The 26860-nt window shown below is 44.4% G+C and overlaps 1 protein-coding gene across 4 annotated transcripts; it reads left to right on the forward strand.

Annotated features, from left to right (window-relative positions):
* The first annotated feature begins 3700 nt into the window (after nt 1–3700).
* Zcchc8 (zinc finger CCHC-type containing 8) lies at nt 3701–26555 on the forward strand. 4 transcript variants are annotated; one of them, XM_013144780.3, is made up of 14 exons: nt 3702–4075; nt 5200–5242; nt 7251–7325; nt 9217–9322; nt 10773–10850; nt 15845–15948; nt 16066–16131; nt 16669–16729; nt 17394–17536; nt 17923–18065; nt 19530–19651; nt 21504–21590; nt 21769–21886; nt 23982–26555. In XM_013144780.3, exons 1-14 carry the CDS (start codon nt 3859–3861, stop codon nt 24767–24769), a joined length of 2151 nt encoding a protein of 716 aa, XP_013000234.1. In that variant the 5' UTR covers nt 3702–3858; the 3' UTR covers nt 24770–26555. The 4 variants fall into 4 exon arrangements, with proteins under 4 accessions (XP_063081628.1, XP_013000234.1, XP_063081629.1 ...); XM_063225559.1 differs by lacking the exon at nt 3702–4075 and adding an exon at nt 4417–4561 and having other exon boundaries at nt 5031–5242; XM_063225558.1 differs by lacking the exon at nt 7251–7325 and having other exon boundaries at nt 3701–4075.
* Nucleotides 26556–26860: the final 305 nt, after the last annotated feature.

Consider the following 26860-nt stretch of genomic DNA (forward strand, 5'->3'; position numbering starts at 1 on the left):
GCGGGTGAGCCAGGAGTGGTGGTGCATGCCTAAAATCCAAGCACTTGAGGCTGAGGCCAGCCTGGGCTACAAAGAATTCAAGGCCAGCCTGAACTGTGTAGTACAACTGTCTCAAAAAAACGATGAGTGAACAACCACTGGGCTTCAGAGTGATTTGGAAGTATAGTATTTGGTTTTTGTAGGTCTTGAAGAAAAAACTAATGTAAAGGTTTACAGTTAGGAAACAGTGGATTTTGATTCCATAAAGCTTAGGAAAACATTTACCAGTTGGGTGGAATGAGATGAAAGCAGAGATTGCTTTATATGTAATTCCACATTCAATTAGAGTTTCGTAAACAAAAGGTTTAAGTATATAATCTCTAGAGGACCCACTCTTAGTTGTCCCACCCAAGCATTAGTCTCTAGTTTATGGTCCTCTTTAACCCAGCCCTTGGAGTTTCTTTTTTTTTTTTTTTGGTCTTTTTCCTTTTTATCGGTACCAGGGATCGAACTCATGTCTGCCTGCGAGGCAGGCGCTTATGCCGCTGAGCTAAATCCCCAGCTCCAACCCTTGGAGTTTCTTAAGACTTCCTGTCTCCTCCTCATTCCTCCTACAATGTCATCCTCTGTCGCTGGGTCTGCCCATGTTAACCTTGCTTATTGTTGTAGTACTGAGACTTGAACTTTACCATTGAACTACACTCATGTAGTTCAAGCCAAGTGTTAATCTTTAATTCAGACTATACTAGCTTAACCCAAACATCCATCTACCTAAACTGTCCATTGTGACCTGCAATTGTCTTCCAGTATACCAATGATGGCTAATCAAATGCATGAAAAATATCTTTCAGGGTGTGGTGACACACACTTGTAATCCCCAGCACTTGGAAGGCTGAAACAGGATCACCATGAGTTCAAGGTCAGTCTGGGCTACATAGGAAGTTCAAATCCAGCCTGAAATATAGTGTGACTCTGTCTTAAAAGGGGGGAGGGGGTGGCAAATTCACCATTTCCATGAGCCGGCACAAGCCATGCAGGACTGGGGAGGAGAAATGAAGCAAATTCACTTTTCCCATGAGCCAACTGGCAAATGGGCATTAGACAAGACACCCCTGGACTCTAAGCAATTGGCTGGTTCCGCTGACAGGCTGAGTTGACAGGAATTGAGGTACAAAAACAACTTAATGCTTGTATTGTTTGACTGCAGGCCTAAAGCCAGTACAGTCTGTGCATCTATTAAGTATGCAATAGAGCAGCTATGGAGGATTTCTTCTTTTTTTTTTTTTAATTAAACAACAAAACAGAACAAAGTAGGACATAAGAAAGCAATGTAAGATATACAAATTTCAAAACTAGACAACCTGAGATCTTCACTATCATATTGTCTCTTGTTTTCTTTCAAGTAGTTGTCCATGTCTTCGCATACAAGCTCATACAAAATAACATAGTATAAAACTGATCCTGCCGGGCGTGGTGGCTCACACTTGTAATCCCAGCACTCCTGAGGCAGGAGGATCACTGTGAATTCCAGGCCAGCCTGAACTGCAGAGAGAGCCTGCCTCAGAAAAAAAAAAAAAAAAAAATTAAAAACTTTTTTCTTCCAACAGTTTGTCCAGCTACTTCTCTATTACCTATCAGGTTAAAATTGCCTCAAGTTACCAAATACATAGTAGAACCTTAGCTCCCAAGTCTGATCTATACCTATTGTTCTCAATCTCAATGATCACTTACACAACCAGATTAAATCACAGTCTGGGCAAACCACATATGACCCTCTTTCTCTCATTACCCAGTATCTGGTCATTAATTGAGATCTCTTGATTTACTTTCATCTTTCAAAATCTTCTAAATAACCAATGTTCTTCATCACTATTGTCCCACTTACCTAATCCAAACTCTGTGTGTGTCACATGGGCACTTGAAATAATCTCAGAGCCTGGAGGGCACTGGGCAAGCACTCTGCTATTGTGTTTCACCCCTAGTATGAAGCTAACATCTTTTCTTTCTTCCCCTCTCTCCTCCTCCTCCTCTTTTTTTTGGTACTCACAATCTTACGCTTGCCAGGCACTTAAAAGCTGCTGAGCTAAATCTCCAGCTGGCCCCTCCTTTTTAGACAGTCTTACTGTGTAGTTTTAGTTTTGAACTCACTATGTAGCCCAGGCTGTCCTCAAACTCTTGACGAACCTCCTGCCTCAGCCTCCTGAGTGCTGGGATTGCAGTTGTGCACCACCACACCTGGCTACCACTAACATTCTTGATTTAGCTAATACAAGTGCCAACATCTTATCACCCTGTGTAGTAGCCTCAGAATTTCATTTTTGCTCTACCTCTAGTCTGTCCTCTACACTGTAACCAGGACAACCTTACCAAAATGAAAACTTGCTGGTAAACACATCACTTATTTAAAATATTTAAATGACTTCTCAGTGTTGGAGGTTGAGAAAAAATGTCACACACTTGGACTACTGGCCTAGTAACGTTCCACCTTTGTTCTGCTAAGTACTGCCTTTCCCATGCCATTTTATTGACTTAAGATATTTTTATCCCTTTTTTTTTTTTTTTTTTGGTTGGCAATTGAACTTAGGACCTCACACTCACCAGGCAGACGCTTGTGCTGCTAAGCTATATCCCTGGCCCTCTTAAATACTCTCAATTCTTAAATACTCTCAATACTCTCAATCCTGACTTTTTCCTGGATGGAGAATAATGGAGATGGATCTGTATTCCAGGCTTCTTTTTTTTTTTTTTTTAATAAGATGGTCTTGCTGAGTGGCTAATTTGCCCAGGCTGGGCTCAAACTTATCTTCTGCCTCGTTTCCCAACAGTGCTAGAATTACAGGTGTACTCCGACACACCTGGCAATATCCTGTATTTTTTTGGGGGGGGACGTCTTTTTCGTTTTTATCGGTACCAGGGATCGAACTCAAATAGCCTGTATTTTTCACATTAATATGAGGAAAAATCCTCAACACACATTCGATTGTAAAGCAGAAGATCTATAATTATGGAGCCTTTTTTGGTTGTTTCTTGGCTTTGTGTATATGCTTGAGAGCAGAATTTTCGCTATTTTACTCATTCCAGCATCTTCAGAACCCATACAAATGCCTGACACGTTATGAGTTAATGTTATTGAATGAATGCGTTAACATGAAAAACCACAGAAGTCCTCATCAGACAATTTGTTTTGTTTTGTTTTGTTTTGAGGAAGTTCTCGATATGCTGTCCAGGCTGGATTCGAATTCACTACGTAGGCTAGGCTGGCCTCAAAATCGCAGAGATCCTCCTGTCTCAGCCTCCCAGTGCGAAATTACTGATGTGCACAACCAGGCCGGCAAATTTAATAAATGAGCTAATTTTGCATAAAAAAGAAAACTCCAATAAACTAGTTTAAGATCACAAACTTAGTAGTAGTCCATGACAAAGCTGAAGATCCTTTTTCTTGTGATTTAGCACACACACCAGAATCTGTAAAAAAAGTCACGCGTCGTGCTGATTCTTCAGCCTTAGTGGCCTAACAGGGACAATCCATATCTTTTTACACCTTTTTAGCACATCAGGCGTTCTTCGCCTTTAAAACTGACAATCCCGGCATGCAATGCAAACAATGAAGAGTCGCTTAGGAACCACGCGTATCCGCAAGCCACGCTTTAGGCAATCGCGGAATGGAAGTGAGACGCACCGTTGCATTCTGGGAGCTGTAGTCTCTCGCGATTGGGCTCCGCCTCCGGTGCGGTTGTGGCGGCCCGTGTTTGGGAAAAACTCTACCGGGTAGCTCGACGCGGGTCGAAGCCCTAGAAAGCGGTGGTGCCGCCCTACAACCTTCGTCCCCAGCTCCCGCGGCTGGCTCCGCCTCTCCTCGAAGCTTTCCCACCACCTAAAATGGCGGCGGAAGTGGATTTTGGCGACCTAGAGCTGTTCGAGGCGTTCGACCCCCCGGAGGAGTCGACTCCGAAGCCCGTTCACACCCGCTTCAAGGACGACGGCGACGAGGAGGACGAGGAGGAGGAAGAGGAGGACGAGAATGGGTGCGGCGACGCGGAGCTGCGGGAGCGGCTTCGGCGGTGCGAGGAGACCGTGGAGCAGCTCCGCGCCGAGAATATCCTTCCGGCTGGCCGGGCCTTGTCACCGCGCCGCGGGGTCCGCGCGGGCGCGGCGACAGTTCCGGGAGGACCCGCGTTGGAAGTGAGGTGACTCGCCCGCTGGTTCGCGCGGCTGCTGGGCGGAGAGTGCAGGTGCGGGTTGTCCGAGCTGCTCCCCCCTCCGGCGCGAGGCGTGCAGTCCTCCTCGTGCGCGCGGACCGGTCCCCACTTCCCTGTCTGTCTTTGAGGTCGTTATCCCGGCTCACTCGTTGCCGCTAAGCGCAAGTGGAGATATTCGTGACCCAGCTGCGTTAGGAGACCGTGGATCGCTGATGAGTTTTTGTGGCGGGCTAGGCGCTGATGCTGTTAGGATGCCAAGTTGAGAGTCTTGGGAGTCAGGTTAATTCCTTAAAATCCAGAACTAATTTCAGGGTTCTTGCACCTTGAGCTACTTTGTATTGCAGTCCTACTTGCATTGAAGTCCTTTAGGGAAAATGGACCAAGTAAGTTCGCACAATTACAGATTTTCTTGGTTTGCAACTACGTTTATTTGTGATCTTAGCGTTTTAAAACCACTTACAGATAATTTTGGTTCAGATCTTTCCTTTTACAGTTTGTAAAAAGCCTTAAAAGTGTTCAGTATTGATACGGCTTTTTAAGTTTGAAGTCTTGATTTTTTTTTTTTTTGGCACGTTTCTATTTTCCTTGACAATTTATTATCAAGAAGTTCGAAATAAAAAAGTTAAAAGAATGTACAATGAACGTTCATAGATTACATTCAAGGTTTTTCAGTAGTTGTTAGGCCACAAGTATCAGTCATGACTTGGAAAACGTTCCTACTTGGATATTTAAACTTCGTGTCAGGAATACTCTTGTCGAATAACGTTTTTGGTTTAGTCTGTTAGACTCTTTTGAACATTAGTATCTTGTCTTATATATTCAAAGGATTGAAAACTGTATTTCGGTTTCTAGGTTGAGTATCGTTTTGGCCGGTAAACAGTCTGGTGTGTCCTCTTCAAAATATGTGAGAGTGTTATGTTTGTACCATTCTGATACCAAAAGTGAGAATCATAGTAATGTTGAACTTTATGGCAAGATAATACTGTTTAATGAGTGTTAATACGCCTTAACAAGTGATAACATCAAGAACTTAAAAGAAAATTGAACATTCTGACTCGACCCAGGTATGAGATCTTAAAATTACACCACAGTTGTTACGTACTGTATTATTTATCTGGATATTAAGTTTAATTGGGATTTTTTTGTAAAACTTGTCTAGGATTTTTGCATCATTCTCTTTAGCATATTCTCAAGGAATCAGAGATAACACTTTTTATTCTTAAATTTTGCAACTAAAATCTGAATTCTCAAAAGTGCCTTAAATTGAGTGAAATTTAAAACTCATGTTTGGAGCTGGGGATTTAGCTCAGCGGCATAAGCACCTGCCATGAAAGTGTGCGGTCCTGAGTTTGATCCCTGGTACCCATAGAAATGAAAAAGACAAAAAAAAAAAAAAAAAAAAAAAAGTAAAAAAAAAAAAACATATTTACTGAGTGAAAATATTGTTGTAGCACAATGTGGGAAATTTTGACCAAATAGCAGAATAATTAAGTAAGTTGTCAGCTTCAGTAATTGTGATTCAATATTTCTGGAAAGTTTAAATTTATAATATTACTATAGCTTAAAATTTATTTACACAAAATGTGTTCATAAACAGAAACAATTGCAAAGTGCAACATTTTAAAAGAAAAATTAATGAGCTTTTGAGGAAAAGTACAGTGTATAGGTTTATATTCAGGAATCTGGTTTTAGCAGCTCAAATGCTAGTACTTCAGTATAAATTTACCATCATTAAATCTAAGTTATTTATTAAAGTACAAATTTATTAGCATTTCTTTTTTTCTTTTTCTTTTTTTTTTTTGTCTTTTTTTTTTTTTATCAGTACTGGGGATCGAACTCACAACTGCCTGCTTGCAAGGCAGGTGCTTATGCCCCTGAGCTAAATCCCCAGCCCTTAAAGTACAAATTTATTGTATGGAGTGTTATTTTGAAGCTTTCAAAGTTGGAGGGAACCATGATGTCAGTTTCCTGCATTTTTTTGTCCGTAGAGCTGGCTGGAAAAGCTGGCTACATTTTGAATGAAAGCTGAAGTCTGAGAATTTTGGAAGTGTTTAAGAGTAACTTCCTTGGGGCTGGGGATTTAGCTCAGCGGCATAAGTGCCTGCGCCTTGCAAGCCTGTGGTCCTGAATTCGATCCCTGGTACTGGTAAAAATACAAAAAAAAAAAAAAAAAACCTTCCTCATGCCCTGTCCTTCTTATTCTGGAGCACACTTTGTGGTTAGATATTACGTGTTAAATATTTTTAGAGCCTAGCACTCGAGAGGCTGAGGCAGGAGGATCATTGTGAGTTCAAGACCACCCTGGGCTATAAAGTGAGCTCAAGGCCAGCCTGAACTACATAGTGAGTCCTTGTTTCAAAAAGACAAAATCTTAAATTTTATGTTAGGTATTCTATATTGATAAGCATACTTTTTTTTTTTTTTGTCTTTTTCGTTTTTATCGGTACCAGGGATCAAACTCATGACTGCCTGCTTGCAAGGCAGGCGCTTATGCCACTGAGCTAAGTCCCCAGCCCGGATAAGCATACCTTTCAAGTATAGTTCATCATTTACACAAAAGGGATGATAATCACCTGAGTGAATGATTACAGCGTTATAAATTTTGCCAGTTTGTAGGAGAATATTCAATATGAAAAAGGAATAAATCACTTTATTTTGTATTTTTTAGGATTAATGTCCTCCATATTCTCAGACTAGTAAAGTGTTTTCCAGAGAACAAGGAGAAATAAAATCATTGAGATAAAATTTTTAAGCCAGTTGCCATGAGTGTCATAATTATGAGGCCCATAATCCCGGCACCGGGAGGCTAAGGCAGGAGGGTTGCTGCAAATTGGCCAACTGGGACTTCATAGTTGAGTTTGAGACCAGCCTGAACTACATAGTGAGACCCTGTCTCAGACAAAGTATTATAAAAGTTATCTGACTGTAAGGCAGCACCTGCCTGGCAAATGTGAGGTCATGCGCTTGATTTCCGATACCAAGAAAAAAAATTATGTGGCTGTATAGTTTTTATGAACATTTGTAAGTTTTACTTTAATATTGTCTAAGAATATGTTGTAATTTCTGTTTTAGTGGAATATTGGTGAACAATACTAAATTAGATGGACCTTTATTGCAAATTCTATTTATGAACAATGTTATTTCAAAGTAAGTAACATTTTCCTTTCCTAAATACAATGAGTTAATGCATTTATGAAACAGTGTCTTCCATCTGTTTTCATTTGTGCTTATATCATCTTTAAAGTGTATGAAATCAATTTAAGAGCAAAAACCTGGGGGAGTCATAGAGGTGTGAATTGGAATTGGCACTTCTGTTTTTACACCGTAAGCCTAGCAGGTCATATAGCTCTTCTGTGTCATTAGCTTTCCCCTACAGAACGCTGTGCCAGCACTGACTACTGCCAGGGGCTAAAGAGCGCTGTAAGGGCCCAATAAATCCCTCCTAATAAAATAACCGCTACCAGCTGGGGATTTAGCTCACTGGCTTAAGCGCCTGCTTGGCAAGCATGAGGTCATGAGTTCGATCCCCAACACCCAAATAAAAAAAAGAAAAGAAATAAAATAACTGCTACTACCAGTAATGATGGGAGCCATTTCTCTCCCAGAATTGGGGAACAGAGGCCTTCCATACTGGGTGTCTTCATAACATACCTAGTGAGGGTTTTTCTTTAGTAATACAGCTACACCTTTGCAAGCCTTGCAGCATGTGAGTCCCATGATGCAGAGCCTTCCTGCAGGCTAGCGAGAGTGTCCCAAGGTGGTCTGAGGCCTTGCTCTGTCACCTCTTTGCAGCATGGAGCATGGTGAGAGATAGTTCAGACAATCACCTGCCTCTCCTGAGTCATTAGATCACGTCATTGCTTCATGTGCTGGGCACTGCAGAGGAGATGAAGGCACTGCCTATTCATAACCCACTGTGTCTTCACAGAAGTAGAAGCCATGCTGTCAGTGGGGAAGCAGGGTGGTGACTGCAGTTGCAGCAAGGTGCTGGAGATAGCTGGCCTTTGGCTCTGTTGTCGCCTCTAGATGAGAAATGGTATTAGTCTAACTCTGGAGAGTGGACTGATTTCTGCACTATTCACTTGCTGTTTTGCCTGCAAAAATCTTAGTGTTCGAGTTAGAAAGAGCAGGAAAAGCCGGGTATGATGGCTCATGACTGTAATCCCAACACTCAGGAGGCTGAGGCAGGGGGATTGCTGTAAATTCAAAGCCAGCCTGGACTACATAGAATTTAGAGCCAGTATGAACTACAAAGTGAGACCTTGGGGGGAAAAAAGAAAAGCCTGGAAGAGCATCAGGTGAGAAGGAAACTGAGTGTGAAGCATCCTTGCTCCCTACTGCAGTTCACAGGTCTGGGCTCTGCACATCACTTTTTAAAGGGAACATTGCAGATCACAAGACCTGTATGGTTCTTGACCCAGAAGACTAGAAAGTAGAGCTTCTGTTTTTCTTCTACCTGTATTGCATGCTTGATTTTCATTTCTATTTCAGTTTCTTATTAAAATGGATGTTCGTATGTAAAGAGTCTGGGAGGAAGATATGGAAGAATTGAATGCATTATCTCTGTATTGCAGAACTAGTTGTCAAGATACGGAGGAAGCTTTTTATTGTGCAGCCTTTTTACTTCTTTTGGATTTTGAGCCATGTACTCATAAGATTTATTCAAAAATTAATTGCATAGGATTTATAAAGAAAATACATTTATCTGCACAACCGGAGGGCAGCTGCTGTTCAATGTCATGCCCAGTATTAGGTTATGGTAATCATTTTGTTAACTTTGCAATAATTAGCTTTTCCTAAGAATAGGTCCCTGAGTGTTATAAAAAGTCAGTAGTTTAAGGCCAGGGATTTAGTTCAGTGGCCTAAGTACCTGCCTGGCAAGGGCAAGGTCCTCAGTTTGATCCCCGGTACTAAAAAAAAAGTCAGTAGTTTGATAAGCCTCTGAAAAGTAAAATTAAGACATAACATTTGACAATAATGTGTAAGATTTTATTCTATTAAATGTCTTACTCTGGGATCATTTTGTCCTCTTATACAGGCAATATCATCAAGAAATAGAGGAATTTGTGTCAAGTTTAGTAAAAAGATTTGAGGAACAGCAGAAAAATGATGTGGAAAGAACGTCCTTTAATCTTTTGCCCCAGGTATTTCATGTTTAAGAGACTATACAATTAGTAGGTTATGCATTTTTGCTGCCAGTTACTCAGCGATGGGATGGTCTCGAATCAAAACCAGACTGACGATTAAGGTGGCCTGCCCGCCTCCCGCCTGCTTCCATCTCCAAAGGCTGCCCCAGCCACCCCTGGCCTCTTGGCAGCTGCAGCTCATATTCCCACCTGGCTGTTTTTCCTGAATGGATACGTGATTTGGGGGCAGAAAAATTTAATTCAGGCCAATACAAAATTCTGTACACTATAGGTTTATCAAAGACAGATTTGGGCTGGGGACTCAGCTTAGTGGCTCAAGCGCTTGCTTGGTAAATGCAGGGTTGTGAGTTCGATCTTTGGTACCAAAAGAAAAAAAAAAAAGATGGATTAAAAAAGAAAAAGAAAACCAGTGGAATAAATATGTGTCATCCTTTTTCCCTCTTACTTTGTTTATTTTACTTTGTCTGTTTGAGACAGGGTCTCACTGTGCAGTTCAGGCTGATCTTGAGCTCACTTTGTAGCCCAGGCTGGTCTCAAACTTACCGTGATCCTCCTGTCTCAGCCTCCCTCCCAAGAGCTGTGATGACAGACATGTGCTGCCACATCCAACTCCCTTGTTTTATTTTTAGAAAACTAATAACATGTCTAAACAGATCTGACAAATTTCACTATGTGTGTAGAGCATGAGTGTATAGTTCCATAAATCAGAATTATGATTTCTGGGCTTTTTTTTTTGGTACTGGGGATTGAACTCAGGACCTCACACTTGGCAGATGGGCGCTTATGCCACTGAGCTAAATCCCCAGCCCTTGGGCAAACTATTAAAACCCTATCTCTAAGCAATCTTTTTTTTTGGTGGTACTGGAGCTTGAACTCATAGTCTTCATACTGAACTACATTTTATTTTTTATGTTGAGATAGGATCTCAGCTAAGTTGTACAGGCGGGGCTGGAGTTTCCTATCCTCCTGCCTTAGCTTCCCAGAGTGCTGGCATTACTGCTGTGTACCTCCATACTGGCTTCAAGGAAAGTTTAGGAATTTTGGTGGTGGTGTTAGAGATTAAACCCATAACCTTTGCTTGTGGTTTATCGGAGCTGTTTTGTCAATACTAACCAGTGATACTGAATTACGAATTTTTAAAATCTTTTTGGCTGTCTGTTTTGAAAATAAAGTCTACCATGCCAATGTGGACATTTTAAAGTTTCGTAATCACACTGGCTCACATAAGAGCCACCACCACATGCTGGTGCTGCCGGGCAGCTGCTGTTGGTACCTGTTTTAGTTGCCCATTTGTGAAAATTCTTTCACTAACGTCCCTACCTGAACTTTCCAACTCACCCCAGCTATCATAAGATTGCGTGCCTTAATGGTGTGTACCAGGAAATAAAGGGAGTTGTTGGTAATGTGTTTTTGTCTTCTCCGTAACGCACATCTCTGTCTGTCTTAGCCATCCAGTGTCGTGTTGGAAGAGGACCATAAAGTAGAAGAATCCTGTACCAGGAAAAACAGCAAGGAAGCTTTCAGTGTAAGTTTGGACATCTTACTTTTGAACTCTACAGATGCATGATTCCTAGTCTTTATCAGTTGGGTGACATTTAGGTGATAAAGGGGCATAGTCATGCATTTTCATATCTCAGCATTCCTTTGTCAGGAACAATAGCATAGACTTCAGCCTCTAAATAAACTGTTGGGGTGGGAGGTAGGGCACTCCAGGCATTCTTTGGGAGAGCTTATTTTTGTCCTAACCACCTCTTTATGTTTCTCTTCAAGAACTCAAAGATCTAGAAAACATACTTGTTGAACTTGCACATTGGTGAAGCAGAGATAGCTACTTTATCAGAGGATGTGTCTGAGATTTAACTTATGCATCTCAGCCAGTGTGTAAAGAGTAGGAGCTTAATAGGGCATGACTTCAGGCCTTTCAGGACCATGGAGGCCAGTACCCAATACAATGTGTGATTTTGCAGCTGATGGTATTTTATAAGGGTGCTGGATTTTTGCAAGTCCCGAATTCTATTAAAGGACGACCAGTTTTCAAGTTTTGGGGATGTCACTATCAGTGTACCTTAGATTTAGATGTGGGGCTATAGAGATTGTGAATGGCTACAAACTTGAAAACACAGGGGCTGGGGGTTTAGCTTAGCGACATAAGCACCTGCCTTGCAAGTATGTGGTCGTGAGTTCGATCCCCGATACCGATAAAAAATAAAAAAAAAAACATTTATAAACAGTGTTGCATTTCTCCAAATAAGACAAAGTTTGCCACAGGTCACTGTGTACAGTGCCAAGTGTCAGAACTAGGATCAGTGATTGAGTTGAATCCAAGGAGCTGGATCTTAAGTCATCTTTTAGAAATCCACACCGAGAGTGTTAATTCAGTGGTGCGGTACTTGCCTGGCACATACAAGGCCCTGGGATTCCTGGCACAAGAGGAGGTGGGGAGAAAAAAATTAAATTTCTAAAAGTAAAGTATTGTGCTGAGCTTGGTGGCCCTGCCTGTAATTCCAGCGCTTGGGAGGCTGAGGCAAGAGGATCACTGTGAATGTGAGGCCAGCCTAGGCTACATAAGCAAGTTCAAGGTCACCCTGAACTACATAGTGAGACCCTGGGTCAAAAAACTTTTTATAAATAAATTAATTTAAAAATGAAGTACTGTGGTTCATTTTCTTTCTTTCTTTCTTTTTTTTTAAGTCTTTTTTCGTATTTATCGGTACCAGGAATCGAACTCATGACTGCCTGCTTTCAAGGCAGGCGCTTATACCGCTGAGCTAAACCCCCAGCCCCCTGTGGTTCATTTTCTTTTTTTTTTTTTTTTTTTTGTCTTTTTCGTTTTTATCGGTACCAGGGATCGAACCCACGACTGCCTGCTTGCAAGGCAGGCGTTTATGCCGCTGAGCTAAATCCCCAGCCCCTCATTTTCAAAAAATCAATTCCATGTTCCTGGAATTTACAGGCTAGAATACCAACAGGATTTTGAATTCAGCTCCGTAACTTTTCATGTCTCTTCCAATTTTGTGTTTTTCTAGCTTTTTGGTTTATTTTTTGAGACAGGGTCACGCTCTGCAGTTCAGACTGGCCTTGGGCTGACTTTGTAGCCAAGGCTGTTTTTGAATTTGCAGCAATCCTCCTCCCTCAGCCTCCCAAGTGCTGGGAATATAGGAGTGTGCCACCACACCCAGCCATCTCTTCAAACTTTAAAGTTTAGGTGTCTGCGGGTTGGGGATTTAGCTCAGTGGCATAAGCACCTGCCTGACAAGCGTGAGGTTGTAAATTTGATCCCTGGTACCAAAAATAAAAATAAAGTTTAGGTATCTAAAGTGACACAAATTGGGAATTTTATATACTCAGTCCTTTAGTAAACATTGTATTAATTATTTACTGGATACGGTTCTATGCGAGGAATCATCCTCTTTGAGGGACACAGCAATGAAAAAGGGCAAAACCCTAGCTCTGGTTGAATTACATTCTCATGGGAGAAGGCAGCACTTTCAAAAGCAAAGTGAAGCAGGGGAAGGAGGAAGAGGGAGTCTCTGCACTAGGTGGGTCCTGTCTTGCCATGAGGACTTGGTGACAGTTTCAAATCAGGATCGGGTGAGTGAGGCGGGCTGAGGCTGCAGTGTAGTGGAGAGGCTCTTCTGGTGCTGAGTGATGAGCTCTTTACCCTGTCATTCCCCGGGCACTGCCGTCATTTGTGTCCTAAGGGAGAAACTCGAGGAGACACCGCCAGGGGGCAGGTGCAGGCCCAGAGTACGAAGCCAGGCCTGCAGGTGCCAGGGCCTTAAAGGCCGTAGTGGGGGCTTCTACCTAGTGGATTTCACTGAGGAGGGTGAGAGACCACTGGAAGGTTTTACAGAGAAACATGACTTGAATGCTTATCATCATCATCATTATTATTATTACTGGGTTTTTTTTACTTTTTTTTTTTATTTTTGTTACTGGGGATCGAACTCAGGACTGCATACTTGGAAGGCAGGCTCTTATGCTGCTGAGCTAAATCCCCAGCGTGATTTTTTTATTTTCTGTAATTGACTTCATGACCTCTTGCTTGCCAGACAGACACTGTGCCATTGAGCTATATCCCCTGCCGTATTACTTGTTTTATAAGACAGGATCTCACTGTGTACTGCAGGCTGCCCTTGAACTCACTATGTAACCCACGCTGGCCGCAAACTCATGGCGATCCTCTTGCCTTTTAGGCTCCCAGGTGTTATGATTATAGGCCCATTCTGACTTGCAAGTTGAAAAGGACTGGATTCTGCATGGAAAATAGTCAGTAGATGGTTATGTATAGAAAATGTAAACCAAGCTGGGCATGGTGGCATATACCTGTAATCCTGGCACGTAGGAGACTGAGGCAGGAAGATGGTTGTGAGTTTGAGACCAGCCTAAGCTACAAAGTGAGTTTAAGACCAGTCTGAATTATATAGCAAAACCCTGCTTCAAAAAAGAAAGAGGGGGCTGGGGATTTAGCTCAGTGGCATAAGCGCCTGCCTTGAAAGCAGGCAGTCATGAGTTCGATCCTTGGTACCGATAAAAATGAAAAAGACAAAAAAAAAAGAAAGAAAGAAAGAAAATGTAAACCAGGTAAGACGCTGTTGTGGTAGCTGAGAGCAGGGCAATGGTGATGAGGTTGCAGTGTGGGCAGAGCTGGATGTGCTTGGAAGGAAGAGCTGCTCAGGTGTGTTGATGAGTTGGCTGTACAATATGAGACCAAGCTGAGCGTGGTGGTGCACATCTGTAGTCCCAGCACCCAGGAGGCTGAGGCAGGAGAATCATCTGCTGGGCTACAAAGTGAGTCCAAGGCCAACCTGAACTCAGCCCTTAGACTGTATTCAGATGCAGGGCCTGCTGCTTCACCCAGGGCTGATGGTAGAGAAGACTAAAGACAGCCCCGTGGCTGGCTGGTCCAGGAGAAGTTCAGCAAAGCAGCTGAGGCTTGGCAGCGAGGCAGGAAGAGAGCTGAGAGAGAAGGTGGTGCTGGAAGCCACAGGAGGGTTTGGGGGGCGGGGGGACAGCGCTGTCCACTGTTCCCACAGGCTGAGGGAGATAAAGACAGCAGCTGCTCAGTTTCTGATGAGTATGGCTGTGTGAGGGTCCTTGCTGAGCTCCTAGGCAACTGGGTTAGTGGCAGTGATGCTAGAGACACGGTTGTGGAAAGAATGGCAGTGTTGTGTGTTTTCAAATGGGGCAAACATTCTACATAAAAGAGACGAGAACAATTTAGATGTGGTGGCATGAGCCTGTTATCCCAGCTGCTCAGGAGCCTGGTAGGAGATTGTGAGTTTGAGGCCAAGTCAAAATAAAAGGGCTGGGAAGCAGGCATGGTGGTGCACGTCTGTAATCCCAGCATCCTGGGAGGCTGAGGCAGAGAATTGTGAGTTCAAGACCAACTTGGAGGGGCTGGGGATTTAGCTCAGCGGTATAAGCTCCTGCTTTGCAAGTAGGCAGCCGTGAGTTCGATCCCTGGTACCGATAAAAAGGAAAAAGACCAAAAAAGACCAACTTGGACAATTTAGTCAATTCGTGAGACCTTGTCTCAAAATAAAGGGAAGGAAGGTTGAGGATGTCTTTCGGTGTGAAGACCCACAATTAAACCTTCAGTAACACAAAAAGATAATTAAAATAAGGCTAGAGTGCAGCTCAGCAGTAGAGCACTTGCCTAGAACTCAGGAGGCCCTGAGTTCAATCCCCAGTACCACAGGGAGGGAGGTACTAAAATTGGAACCTTAGTGAAATCCTAGAATAACCTATAAGGATCATTTAGGGGACCTTTGGGGAAGATAATGGAGACCAGACACAGATGATGCTGGTGAGTTGATTTGTGTACGTATGGCAGTGACGTCGTGGGTTTTTTTTTTTTTTTCTTTTTTTTTTTTTTTTTTTTGGTCTTTTTCGTTTTTACTGGTACCAGGGATCGAACTCACGACTGCCTGCTTGCAAGGCAGGCACTTATGCCGCTGAGCTAAACCTCTAGCCCTGACGTTGTGGTTTGTAAGAGGGTGTTCTCACTGTCCTGAGGCTCCTGCTGTTCAGGGGTGAAACAGCTACAGCTGACTTCCAAGTGCCTGGAAGCATGTTTGTGTAACGAGAAATGTGACGAATTACTAACAACTGTCAAATCTAGATAAAAGGTGCCCAAGTGCACACTGTATTGTTTCTCTGATTAGACAGTTTCTCCAAAAGTTTCGAAGGGAAAAGGGTAAACAAGCAAAGGAAATTAAGACAATAAACATAGGTTTTGAGGGTCTGGCTGAAGAAACAGGAGTGCTGAAGGGCCAAGTGAGTAGACACTTCGGTTTTTTGAGAGTGCAGTGGTGGTAGTGGAGCAGCACAGCAGGGGGACGAAGCTGTCGCTCAGGCTCACGTGCTAACCATCGGCTCCCTTGCTAGGGAGTTGATTGGTATTTCTAATAATTTCATCCAAAAATAAGTTGTTAAAACAAGTAATCATAGTCTTACATTATTTAATGTCTTTTTTTCCTGCTTAAATAGCAATATTTTTTGACTTGTTTTCTGCAGGTTGTAGGAAGTGTCCTGTATTTTACTAATTTTTGCCTTGATAAATTGGGGCAACCGCTTCTAAATGAAAACCCTCAGCTTACCGAAGGATGGGAAATACCCAAGTATCCTACATAGTGAATGAAGATCCTTTATGCATCTTGCCACTAAGTTCACCTTTTTAAAAAGCTGACCAAATTTTGCAGACTATGCTAACTATTCCTTAATAAAACTCACTAAAGGTACCAGCAAGTCTTCAGCCACATTGTTTCTCTAGAAGGGCAAGAGATACAAGTAAAGGCAAAAAGGTTTGTGTGGGGAGTTGTTTTGTTTTATTCTTTTTTTTTTTTTTTTTAAATGCCAAAAGCCATAAACTCTTAGCTTGTAAAGTTAATCTTTATCGCTGGTTTACGCTGAAGTAAATTAGACTGAGTGGGAATGTCAGTGCCAGGCCGTGCTGACACCAGTCGTGTGGTTCCTGAACCAGCTGGCTCCCACCTGATGCAGCTGGGGGGGTGGAGAGGCGAGCCCTGCCGTCTTCTAACCATCTGCCTGCCTGCCCTGTCACCTGCAGATCCCACTTAACCCCCCCAGAACTCCCAAGGGGCAGCCGATCAGTCAGGAACAGAGTGGTTCTTGGTTAAAAGACCGCACGGCACTGTTCGTTTAAACCTCTGAGGACGGGAGGTGTCCGTGTACCCCTGTGGCAGACAAGAATGATCTGTGATCCTCTTGCTTTCTTGTTGCTCTGATACTTTGCTGTCATCTAGAATTTATAGCTTTGCTTTTATGTTTTCATTTACATTGTGAAAATCTCTGTTTTGTTTTGTTTTTTGACTACCTAGGCCAAAGCCTCACTGTTTCAATTGTGGTTCGGAAGAGCATCAGATGAAAGACTGCCCGATGGTAAAGTACTGTCATACAAAAAGTGTCTCTGAACCAAGCTTGTCTTTCACACATTCACGGATATGTGATGTGAAGAAACTTCTTTATTACTCGCCTGTTACCACTGAGCTTGGAACCTTTGCAAATCTTTGTGTTTTAAGACATTAGATTTTTGGGGCTGGGGATTTAGCAAGTTTGATTTTAAGTTGCAACACTGAGATGAAATTCAGGAAATTGAAAGCCAAATGTGGTGGCTCAGGCATGTAATCCTAGCAGGCCAGGCTGGACTACATGGTGAGTTTAGGCCCAGCCTAAATTATATTGTAAGACCCATCTCAGAAAACAAAAAGAGCCAGGCATGGTGGCACATGCCTGTAATCCCAGCACTTACAAGGCTGAGGCAGAAGAATCTGGGAGTTCGAGGCCAGCCTGAACTACATAGTGAAGCCCTGTCTCAAAAAAAAAAAAAAAAAAAAAAAATTGAGGAAATTAAAGAGATTGCTTCTTCTTACTCACTTTCCAAAAGCACCTGTTTCCTTTTATGACTGTTACATATTGAAACTAAAACAGAAAAAAGGAAAAACAGCAAACTAACACAACTCACTTACTTAAAAGAGAAGTGATTAATTTCTGAGCTGTCTCTAAATTGCTTAATACCATTCTTTGTTAACACATTATGATTTAGCCCCGGAATGCTGCACGAATCAGTGAGAAGAGAAAAGAATATATGGACGCCTGTAGTGAGGCAAACAATCAGAATTTTCAGCAGCGATACCACGCAGAAGAAGTTGAAGAAAGATTTGGAAAATTCAAGCCAGGTGTGATAAGGTACGGCCTTCATGTTACCATAGGAGGTCGTCCCTTAGTGTTGGGAATGTTCTGTATCTTTGCAGGGTAGTTATCAGGGTGGAAGCGTGCTGTAGCAAGACCTGCCTGAGACACTCAGGTCACTCCAAAACAGTGACTGAAATCTTTTTTTTTTTTTTTTTTTTTTTTTTGGTACGGGGCATCAAACTTACAACCTTGCGCTTGCCATAACAGGTGCTTACATCACTAAGCTAAACCCCCGGCCCAGTTACTGAAATCTTAACACTGCGTACTAGGCACCGTGTTCCATGCTGTGTAAATAAAACTAAAATGTTTTCCAACACCAGGACACTGTACGTTCTCGTGCAAATGGGAGTCAGTACATTTTTCCTCTTATTTTTATGTAGTGAGGAACTTCAAGATGCCCTGGGGGTGACGGACAAGAGTCTCCCCCCTTTTATCTACCGGATGCGCCAGCTAGGATACCCACCAGGGTGGCTCAAGGAGGCTGAGTTGGAGAACTCAGGGCTTGCCCTCTACGATGGAAAAGGTACAGCGTGTTAGTCTATCAGGGTCACCTCAACTGTCACCTGTTGAGCTTTCATTTTGCTTTGTTTTTTAGTTTGCTTGAATCAAAATTCTTTGGCCAGAAAATGGTAGATTATTGAAAATCTCTTCAATCTTTCATCTGTAATCCTTATTTATTTATTTGTTTGTTTTTGGTAGTGGTACTTGAACTCAGGACCAGCCACTGAGCTATATTCCCAGCCCTAATTCCTTCCTTTTTAAAAAAAAGCAGTGCTGGGGCTGGGGATTTATCTCAGCAGCATAAGCGCCTGCCTTGCAAGCAGGCAGTCGTGAGTTCGATCCCCGGTACCGATATAAAGGAAAAAGATAAAAAAAAAAGAACAGTGCTGTGGTTTGCTGTAAAGACTTTTTTTTGTTTGTTTGTTTGTTTTTTGGGTACCAGGGATTGAACTCATGACTGCGCACTTGCAAGGCAGATGCTTATGCCACTGAGCTAAATCCCCAGCCCCTTATAAAGAGTTTTTGAGATCCTGCTGATGCAGCCCTGAGGTGTTGCTCAGGTGCTTCCTTTTTCACAGTATGTTTTATTTCCTGTAAGCCGTACTGGCATCAGTCACCACAGGCACTGCCTGCACCTGTTAACTAATGACTGCAATGATGGCTCTCATTCTTTCACTGCTTCTTAGCTTCTTAGCTAAAGTACTTATGCAAGAGAAAATTCTCATAAACTACTTGGTAACCTTACCTAAGTTGACACTATGGAACAGGCAAAGTAAATCCTTGGGGGCTGATCATTTAGCTGAGTGGCACAAATGCTTGCCTGGCAAATGTGAGGTTGTGAGCTCGATCCCCAGAAAACAAAATAAATATTTGATTTATTCAGTAGTTTTCAGAGTTAAATAAAGCAGTTCACAAATAATCCTTCAAAGACTCCTCATCTGTAAAAGGTATTTTGGTAGTAATACTTTTCAGTGCTGTTACAAAGATCTCCTGAGTTCTTGTTTGTAAAAATAAAGGACTGACTCAAAATACTGTCTGGCACATAGTAAGCCCTACATAAATGTTTATTAAGTAGAAGAACTGGAATCAAACATTAGACAAAGTGTAATGATGGACTTTTTTTGAGATAGAGTGTTGCTGTGTATTCCAGGCTGGCTTTGAATTCACTTGTGACAGTCCTGCCTCGGCCTCCCTAGTGCTGGGATTACAGACATGTGCTACCACACCTGGCTAAAAATAGACTTTTAAGCAACCTATGAAAGTACTAGAGTTTCTAAGATTTTAAATACTTGTGTTTATCATACTAATATGTCCATGTTGTTTTAAAATTCTAATCTATAGTTTAGAAAAACTATAATTAATGTCATTCCCGGACTAAAATTTTGTTGAAATGTTGAAAGGTAAGCACTTTCCAGGTGTACTTTTGGTTGGGGAAGAGCATGTGTGAGTATCTAGCAATATTAATACTTTTGATGGTCTATAATAGATGATGCTGATGGAGAGACGGAAGTTGGAGAAATACATCAGAATAAAAGTGTCACTTATGATCTCTCAAAATTGGTGAACTACCCAGGTTTTAATATATCGACTCCCAGAGGAATTCCAGATGTAAGTTTTTTAAAAAATCCTTCTGCAGGGGCTGGGGGTTTAGCTCAGTGGCATAAGCACCTGCCTTGCAAGCAGGCGGTCGAGTTCGATCCCCGGTACCGTTAAAAAGTTTAAAAAAAAAAAAAAATCCTTCTGCAATGAAATATTTTTATGTTAAAGATGAAGGTATTACATAGTTGTTGTCATTAGATAAAGAAGTAAGTTAGTCATGCTGAAGGCCCTGGGACTGATCCCCAGTACTGCCAAAAACAAAAAAGAACCCAGCATGAGACAGGATTATAGGTGTGAGCCCAGCCTATGCAGTTTAGCAAGACCTGTCCCAAAGTTAAAAAAACAGTTTATGAGAAAGGTCTGGGGTGTAACTGAGAGCAAAAGATCTGGGTTGATTCAGAAGAGGGAGAAGTAAACTTTGTGATTTGTTTTTGGTGGTGCCCCAGGCGCTTCCTGACTGTTTGAGGGGAATGCTCTACCACTGCTTATAATCTCAGGCCTCATTTCCTTTTTCCTGAATAAAATCTTAAATCTTGTGTTCATCACAGTCAGTTTGCTGTTGATGCTATGTTCAATATAAGAGATAAAGTAGATTAATGAGGTTTCTTAAATCTGTAATTATTCTAAAATTAAAAGATTTTATTTTTCAGCTGGGCGTGGTGATACTTAACTGTAGCCTCATTTACTCTTAAATATCTTAAAATTATCTTAAAATTTGACATCAGCTTAAACAACTGCAACTTAGGGAGACCGTGTCTTGGGAAAGGGTCTAGGGTTTCAGTACCCCTGGGTTTGATCGAGTACCACATTTTTAAAAATTCAATGTGAGATGATTCTGAGACAGTGCTATATTATGGGTTTTTTTGGTACTGCGGCTCAAACTCACAACGTAGTGTTTGCCAGGAAGGTGCTTATACCGCTGAGCTAAGTCCCCGTCCAGACTGATGTTTGGTTTTTTTATATTATGAATGTTAAGAATTACTTAACATTGAGAAGTGGTTTTCCATCTGTGATAGAGCTAAGATTCCCAGCCGGCATTCTGTTTTTGACTAGTTTTTCACACGTATTCTTGACTAGTTTTCATCTTCTGTGTCAAAAATCAGCAATTAACTATTGTAGTATTTTTGATGTTGTTTAAATAAAAACTACATTTCTGCTGTTCTTAGGGTCTGTGCATTAGGGAAGAGGCCAAAGACCTGAGCTTCTGGTCTAGTGAATAGACACAAAATGATGAGTGCCCCAAGGCAGCGTGTGACTTAGCAAGGCTCCCCTGTGTGATGAAGCTCCTGGACATGGATCGAGTGCCAGGCTGCATCATGTTCCCCTGCCAGGGCTCAGTAGAAATGCCTGGGCTTGCCGGGCATAGTGGTGCACACCTGTTATTCCTGCACCTGGGAGGCTGAAGCAGGAGGATCCCTAAGAGTATTATAATAATAATAATAATAAAGCTGTCCAGCCTTTGACCCAACTAACTCCAAGTCTGTATTGTTCCCATTGAGCATACAGAGGGTACTTATTGTTGGAGAGGTGCATGAAGCAGCACTGAGCCTCAAGGACCAATACTGAAGCTATGGGAAAGGGGACAGGATTGAAAACTGGGCGTGAGGGCAGGGGGCTGAGGCCGAGCCAGCCTCGTCGCTGCAGCCTCTACCGACTGTAATGGGGACCATGCTGAACCAAGTGATTGTGTGCAGTGACCTTTCATGTTCCATTCTGATCACTTTGTAAGCATTTTTTGTTTTCACCAACACAGTTACTTTTCTTGGTCTCCAGTTAAGGAGCGGGGGTATCATTGGACTCCTTGGAGCGCAGTCTCAGGATGCTTTCCAAGTCCAAACCCTTTGTTCTCTTTTCGTCACAGGAGTGGAGGATCTTTGGTTCCATCCCCATGCAGGCCTGTCAGCAGAAGGATGTGTTTGCCAGTTACCTGTCTTCTAACTTCCAAGCGGTAAATAGAGTCCAAGGGTGTGGACTAGAAACGTCTGTGGCCTTTTCTTGTGCGGTATTTAAAGCACTGTTAGCTAATGAACCCCTCAGTTATCTGGCCTCGGCCAGGCCGGCTTTTTGCAGTCCCTGGAGTCCAGTGCTCTGTCCGCCCTAACATGTTTGCTTGGTCCTTCCCACAGCCCAGCGCTAAGTCCAGCAGCAAGCGGTCTTCGTCACAGTCTAGCTCTGGTAGCCCGAAGAAGCAGAGGAGGGAAGGCAGCTCCGCAGCCTCGCCTGCCGACATGGAGCTGGACTCGGGTAGGTCCTGGCATGCTGCGGCCATCTCTCTGGAAAAGCAGGACAGGGCCCTGCGCTGTGCAGGCGGGGCGCACGCCTTCGGTCTCCAGGATCGCATTGGGGTGAGAGCCAGCCAGGCCAGCTGGCTGAACCCCTGCATTCAGCAGAGCACACACAGAGCAGTGTCCAACCCAATGCCGCTCTGCTGGGACTGGTGGAGGAAAGCCTGTTACCCCTATGGTGGTCCTGTCCCCAGAAGAGAAGGGACAGAGCTGAGCCAGGCTCCGCCAGGTGCCTTCTGAGCTGTTACTCCCACAAGCTACTGCTCCTCTCCAAGAGACAGGCCACGGGGAAGTCAGCCCCCATCCACCTGGAAAGAGACCCCACCTTCTGCCTGTGCTGCCTTCACTCTGGGCACGTCCTGCACTGTGGGCAGCAGGCCAGGTAGCCCTGCACCACCTCGGCCGGTACCACTCCTTGCCTGTGTGCTTGCCTTGGGAATTCTGAATGTAGTTTAGATTTTTGCCCCCAGAAAACCCTGGGGTGGATGCAAGCTTTGTGTTCCACAGCCAAGAATGTGTTCCTTGTTCTAGTTCCCATCCTGAATTATACCTGCCGCCTTTGTTCTGTGTAGCCTGTCAGATGTCTGAAGTCAGTTGAAATTATGACATGATAAAACACATGAACAGTCCCAGTGCTCGGGTGGCCACAAGGCCAGGCTCTATGTAATGAGTTCAAGACCAGCCTAAAACTGCATAGTGAGGGCCAGAATGGAGCTTGGGAGGAAGGGCTGCTCTGGTTCTGGCCCCAGCTTCACATAAAAGAAGGAAGCCAGAGAGACCCAGGCTCAGACGGTGTAGAAGGCCTGGGGACTGAGGTCAGCACTCCCTGCGTCGGGCTCAGTAACGCTTACCACATTTTGACGGGCCCGAGACTCCTGCGTCCAGGCAGCACTGATTCTGTTCTATGGGGACCCGTTCTAAGAAGACCCACAAAAGTGAGTAGGGCCCTTTGTACCACCAGTGGCCTAAGCGCCAATGGTATAATCATAGGGGAAGAGGACGTGCTCAGAGAACAAAAGGAGCATAGCCAGATGGCCAGGGTGAGCTACTTTGTTTTGATTTTGTTTTGGTCTTTTTAAGACAGGGTCTCACTATGCATTTCAGGCCGGCCTTGAGTTCACTGTGTAGCCCAGACTGGCCTCAAACTCACAACAATCCTCCTGTCTCAGCCTCTGGAGTGCTGGGATCATAGGCATGCGCCTCATAGCCGGCCGAGTCATTATTTTCGGAGTGAGGGCAGAGATGATAATTTGCATCTCAAAGATGCAGTTAGTGTGTCACCTGTCGTTCCTGGCTTCCTCTCTCGGCCTAAGTGACAGTGTGTTATTCGTGCAGTGAGGTGTGGGCTAGTTTTACACAGGGCTCAGGGTCCAGTTGAATTGTCGGTGTTCTGAAAACCTACAGTGTTTGAGACCCCTCTACTAGACCCTGAGGAGGGAAGGAGTAAGAGGACACACTGTGCTGTCACCTAGGGATGGCAGCAGGGTGTTGCCAGCTTCACTTTGGTAGAAATGTAGGGGCCTGCAGTGGTACACAGAGGACAGCAGTGTGACTATTTGCTGCCACAGAGCAAACCGCAGACCTAACAGTGGCTCTGGAAACAGGCCAGTGAGCCGGCGGTAGGTGGGAGCAGGAGCTGCAGCCCGGGCCGCCACCAGGGGGCAGTGTGGGGCCGGCAGGGAGGTGCTGCTGGGCCAGTGTTTTCAGGGAGACCCAGAGGCAAGGACAATTCTGATACCTGGGGTAGGACAGTGGCTGTCCAGCGACCCGGAAGGAGCGATGGGGAGCCCAGCCCGGTGGTGGGAGGAGACCGAGGCCCAGGGTCCCAGCTCTGGCTTGGACAGATCGGTGACACCAGGGATACTGTGCGTCCAGCCCTGCGGGGGCCAAGCTGGGTGCCACTGAGTGGCGCCCCAGACCCCAGGCCCCCTATTCCTGCATGGGGCTCGGCCGTTCCCGGCTCCCTGTGCCAACCACTGAGCTCCCAGGTAGAGGGGACAGCAGGTTGATAGTGGCCCCGAGCGTAGCCCTCATGTGTCTCCCGACGCCCGCAGATGCTGAAGCAGCCCAAGGCTCCCAGAGCGCCAGCGCCTTCCAGTTCCAGCCACCGCTGCCCCGAGGGACCCCACCGCCCGTCTTCGTGCCCCCGCTGCCCAAGGGTACCCCACCGCTCACACCCAGTGCTTCGCCGCAGCCTCGGGGCACGGCCACGGTGGATGAGGATGCGCTGACCCTGGAGGAGCTGGAGGAGCAGCAGCGGCGCATCTGGGCGGCCCTGGAGCAGACGGAGGGCACTGCCAGCGACTCAGACCCGCCGCTGGACACTCCCCTTACCGGGACCTCCGTGGCCTCATCGCCCTGTCCCCACGAGCTGGACCTCCAGGTCCCAGAGGAGAAGGTCCTGGAGGCGCCCGAGGCACCAGCCCCCAGTGCAGAGACTGCGGGCGCCGAGCGGGCCCCAAGTCCAGCCCCGGAGGCCACACAGATTGGCCCGGGCCCACAGGAGGAGCTGGGGCCTGAGCCCGAGCCCGAACCTGAGTCCAAGCCCGAGCCCGTAGAGCCTGAATCTGCAGAGCCTGAATCCGTGGAGCCGGAGCCCGAAGCCGCCCCACTCGGCAACGGCACAGCTGTGCCAAACTGCAACATCAGCAACGGGGGCGACCCCAGGCCTCCGACCGCCCCCCAGCTGCACAGCCCCGTCCCAGACATGAGCAGGTTCGCCATGGGGATCACACCCTTTGAGTTCGAGAACTTGGCCGAGTCCACGGGGATGTACCTGCGCATCCGCAGCCTGCTCAGGAACTCGCCCCGCAACCAGCAGAGGAACAAGAAGCCCGAGTGACAGCCCCTGCCGGGCACAGTGCCACTCAGCCCCGCGCCCCAGGACTCCCGGCCCCGGGCTCGGCCCGCTTTAAAGAGTAGAAAGACAGCTCCGCGTGGCTGTTTTATTCTGAGTGAGGAAGCGGGGTGGGGGCCGGTTACAGATGCTGCGTTTCAGGGTTTACTGTTTTCAGATTGTGGATGTCCCTCGAGAGTGATGTTTTTTAATCATCTTTTGTACATTGTTTTCCCTTTCTACTTTTTGCTAATTATCCTGTAAACAAGTTTAATATATCACTTTTTAAAGGAAAAAAAACTAGCCATTTGAAATTCATAGCCCAACTCCGACAACCAAATGAGAAAAATCAGGGATGAGCTGCTTTTCCCCATTTGGGACATTTTTGTAAGACTGCGGGCTCCAGTGTTAGCAACACTTTTACTGTTTGTAACTTCACTCTCCAAACAGAAGCTTACTATAGGGTATGTTCCCCTCTGGGTACAGAGAGTTAATAAATTAATTTTCATACACATACTGAAAAAAAAGGTTTCACAGTTAAGTATTTACCTTTATGTTTGAAAGAAAATTTTGTGGTTGCACAAGTTATTGATAAAAAAGGAAACAAGAAAATTGCAAGTATGGATGCATTTAGTGGACTTTAGCCCTAAATACAGAAACCAAAATGCTTTAAAAGTAGTTGTTATTTTGAAAAAAATGAAGAGAGGGGAGCTACCCTTCATACAAAAATAGACACTCAATTTGAACTCACAATGTTATGAAACAAGTTGATTGCTTTTTTTCTTCTTTTTGGTTTTTTGTTTGTTTTAAGACAGGCTTCCTTTTCTGTCAGTTAAACTGAGGGGAAAAAAAAGCCCAGGTAACACAGAGAAGTGAAAGGGCTTGGCGCTGTGTACAGTGTGCTGCCTAGCAGGCTTGTGCGGGTGCACACCTGTAATCCCAGCACGCCGGGAGGCTGAGGAAGGAGGATACCAGGTTCTAGCCCAGCTTGGTTTAGTGACTTAACAAGACCCTGTCTCAAAGCGGAAAATCTTGGGCTGGGCATACAGCACAGCACCTGCCTTGCAAGTGCTTGGTCATGTTTTCTATTTCCTGTACAAAAAAAGAAACAAAATTTTGTAAAGGGCTGGGGGCATAGGTCAGTGCAGAGGTCCTGGGTTCAAGTCCTAGTACCACAATAAAATAAAAATGTGGATCGTGGAAGATCAGTCTTCAAGGGAAAACTTGACTATTCCTTAAACTATAGAAGTCATTGTTCAAATGTGCTCTCAGCATTGCATTGGTAAGTCTGCAGATACCAGGGCTACCAAACAGTTACCTCCTAGCCATACGGCAGGTAGCGTGCTAAAGTGGCTTTGTACTTTACCCCATTTCACACTTGCCATGTTGTGTGGCTTCTGTTGACTTGTTTTCTGTAGAGGGAATCCCTAAGCCACATAGGAATCTTAAGACACCAAAGTCCCCACCTCTGAACTCCATATCCAGCCTGCCTGGAACAGTTCTGTAAGCCTCGGGTTAATCAAAAATATGGGTCTGAGCTGGGTGTGATGGGGTACACCTATAATCCCAGAATAGGGGATGCCGAGGCAGGAGGATTATTGTGACCATTGTGATCACTGAGACCAGTCTGGGCTACAAAGTGAGCTCAAGGCCAGCCTCAACTGCATAGCGAGACCCTGTCTCAAAAAGACAAAAAAAAAAATGGGAGAGGGGGTCCTATTTCATCTGTTTAGTTACTTTTTGAAGACTGTGTCCCATATGTTTTGGGTCAATAAAAGTATTAATAGCCATATTTTGTTCTCTAAAACTTTTTTTAATAAGTCATTTGGATTTTTTTTTTTAAGACTGTATCTAAGTAGGGCTGGGAATTTAGCTCAGCTGCATAAGCTCCTGCCTTGCAAGCAGGCAGTCGTGAGTTCGATTCCTGGTACTGATAAAAAAGAAAGAAAAAAGAAAAAAAGACTAAGTAATTGCCTGGACTGAGCTCCGACTTGCAATCTTCCTGTCAGTCTCCCAAAGTGCTAGGATTTACAGGTGTGTGCCAGCATGCCTGCTCACTGCCTGGCTTGCTTGCTTTTTTTGGCCTTGAAAAGTGTC

Source organism: Cavia porcellus, unplaced genomic scaffold (assembly GCF_034190915.1).
Source record: "Cavia porcellus strain 051 isolate PalLab524CR breed Dunkin Hartley unplaced genomic scaffold, mCavPor4.1 scaffold_16, whole genome shotgun sequence".
NCBI classification, from domain to species: domain Eukaryota; kingdom Metazoa; phylum Chordata; class Mammalia; order Rodentia; family Caviidae; genus Cavia; species Cavia porcellus.

Coding starts and splice junctions, on each gene's coding strand:
- Zcchc8 (XM_013144780.3), top strand. CDS start 3,859: ATGGCGGCGGAAGTGGATTTTGGCGACCTAGAGCTGTTCGAGGCGTTC. Junction 17,537..17,922: donor TTCAAGCCAGGTGTGATAAG/GTACGGCCTTCA, acceptor ATTTTTATGTAG/TGAGGAACTTCAAGATGCCC. Junction 18,066..19,529: donor TGCCCTCTACGATGGAAAAG/GTACAGCGTGTT, acceptor GGTCTATAATAG/ATGATGCTGATGGAGAGACG.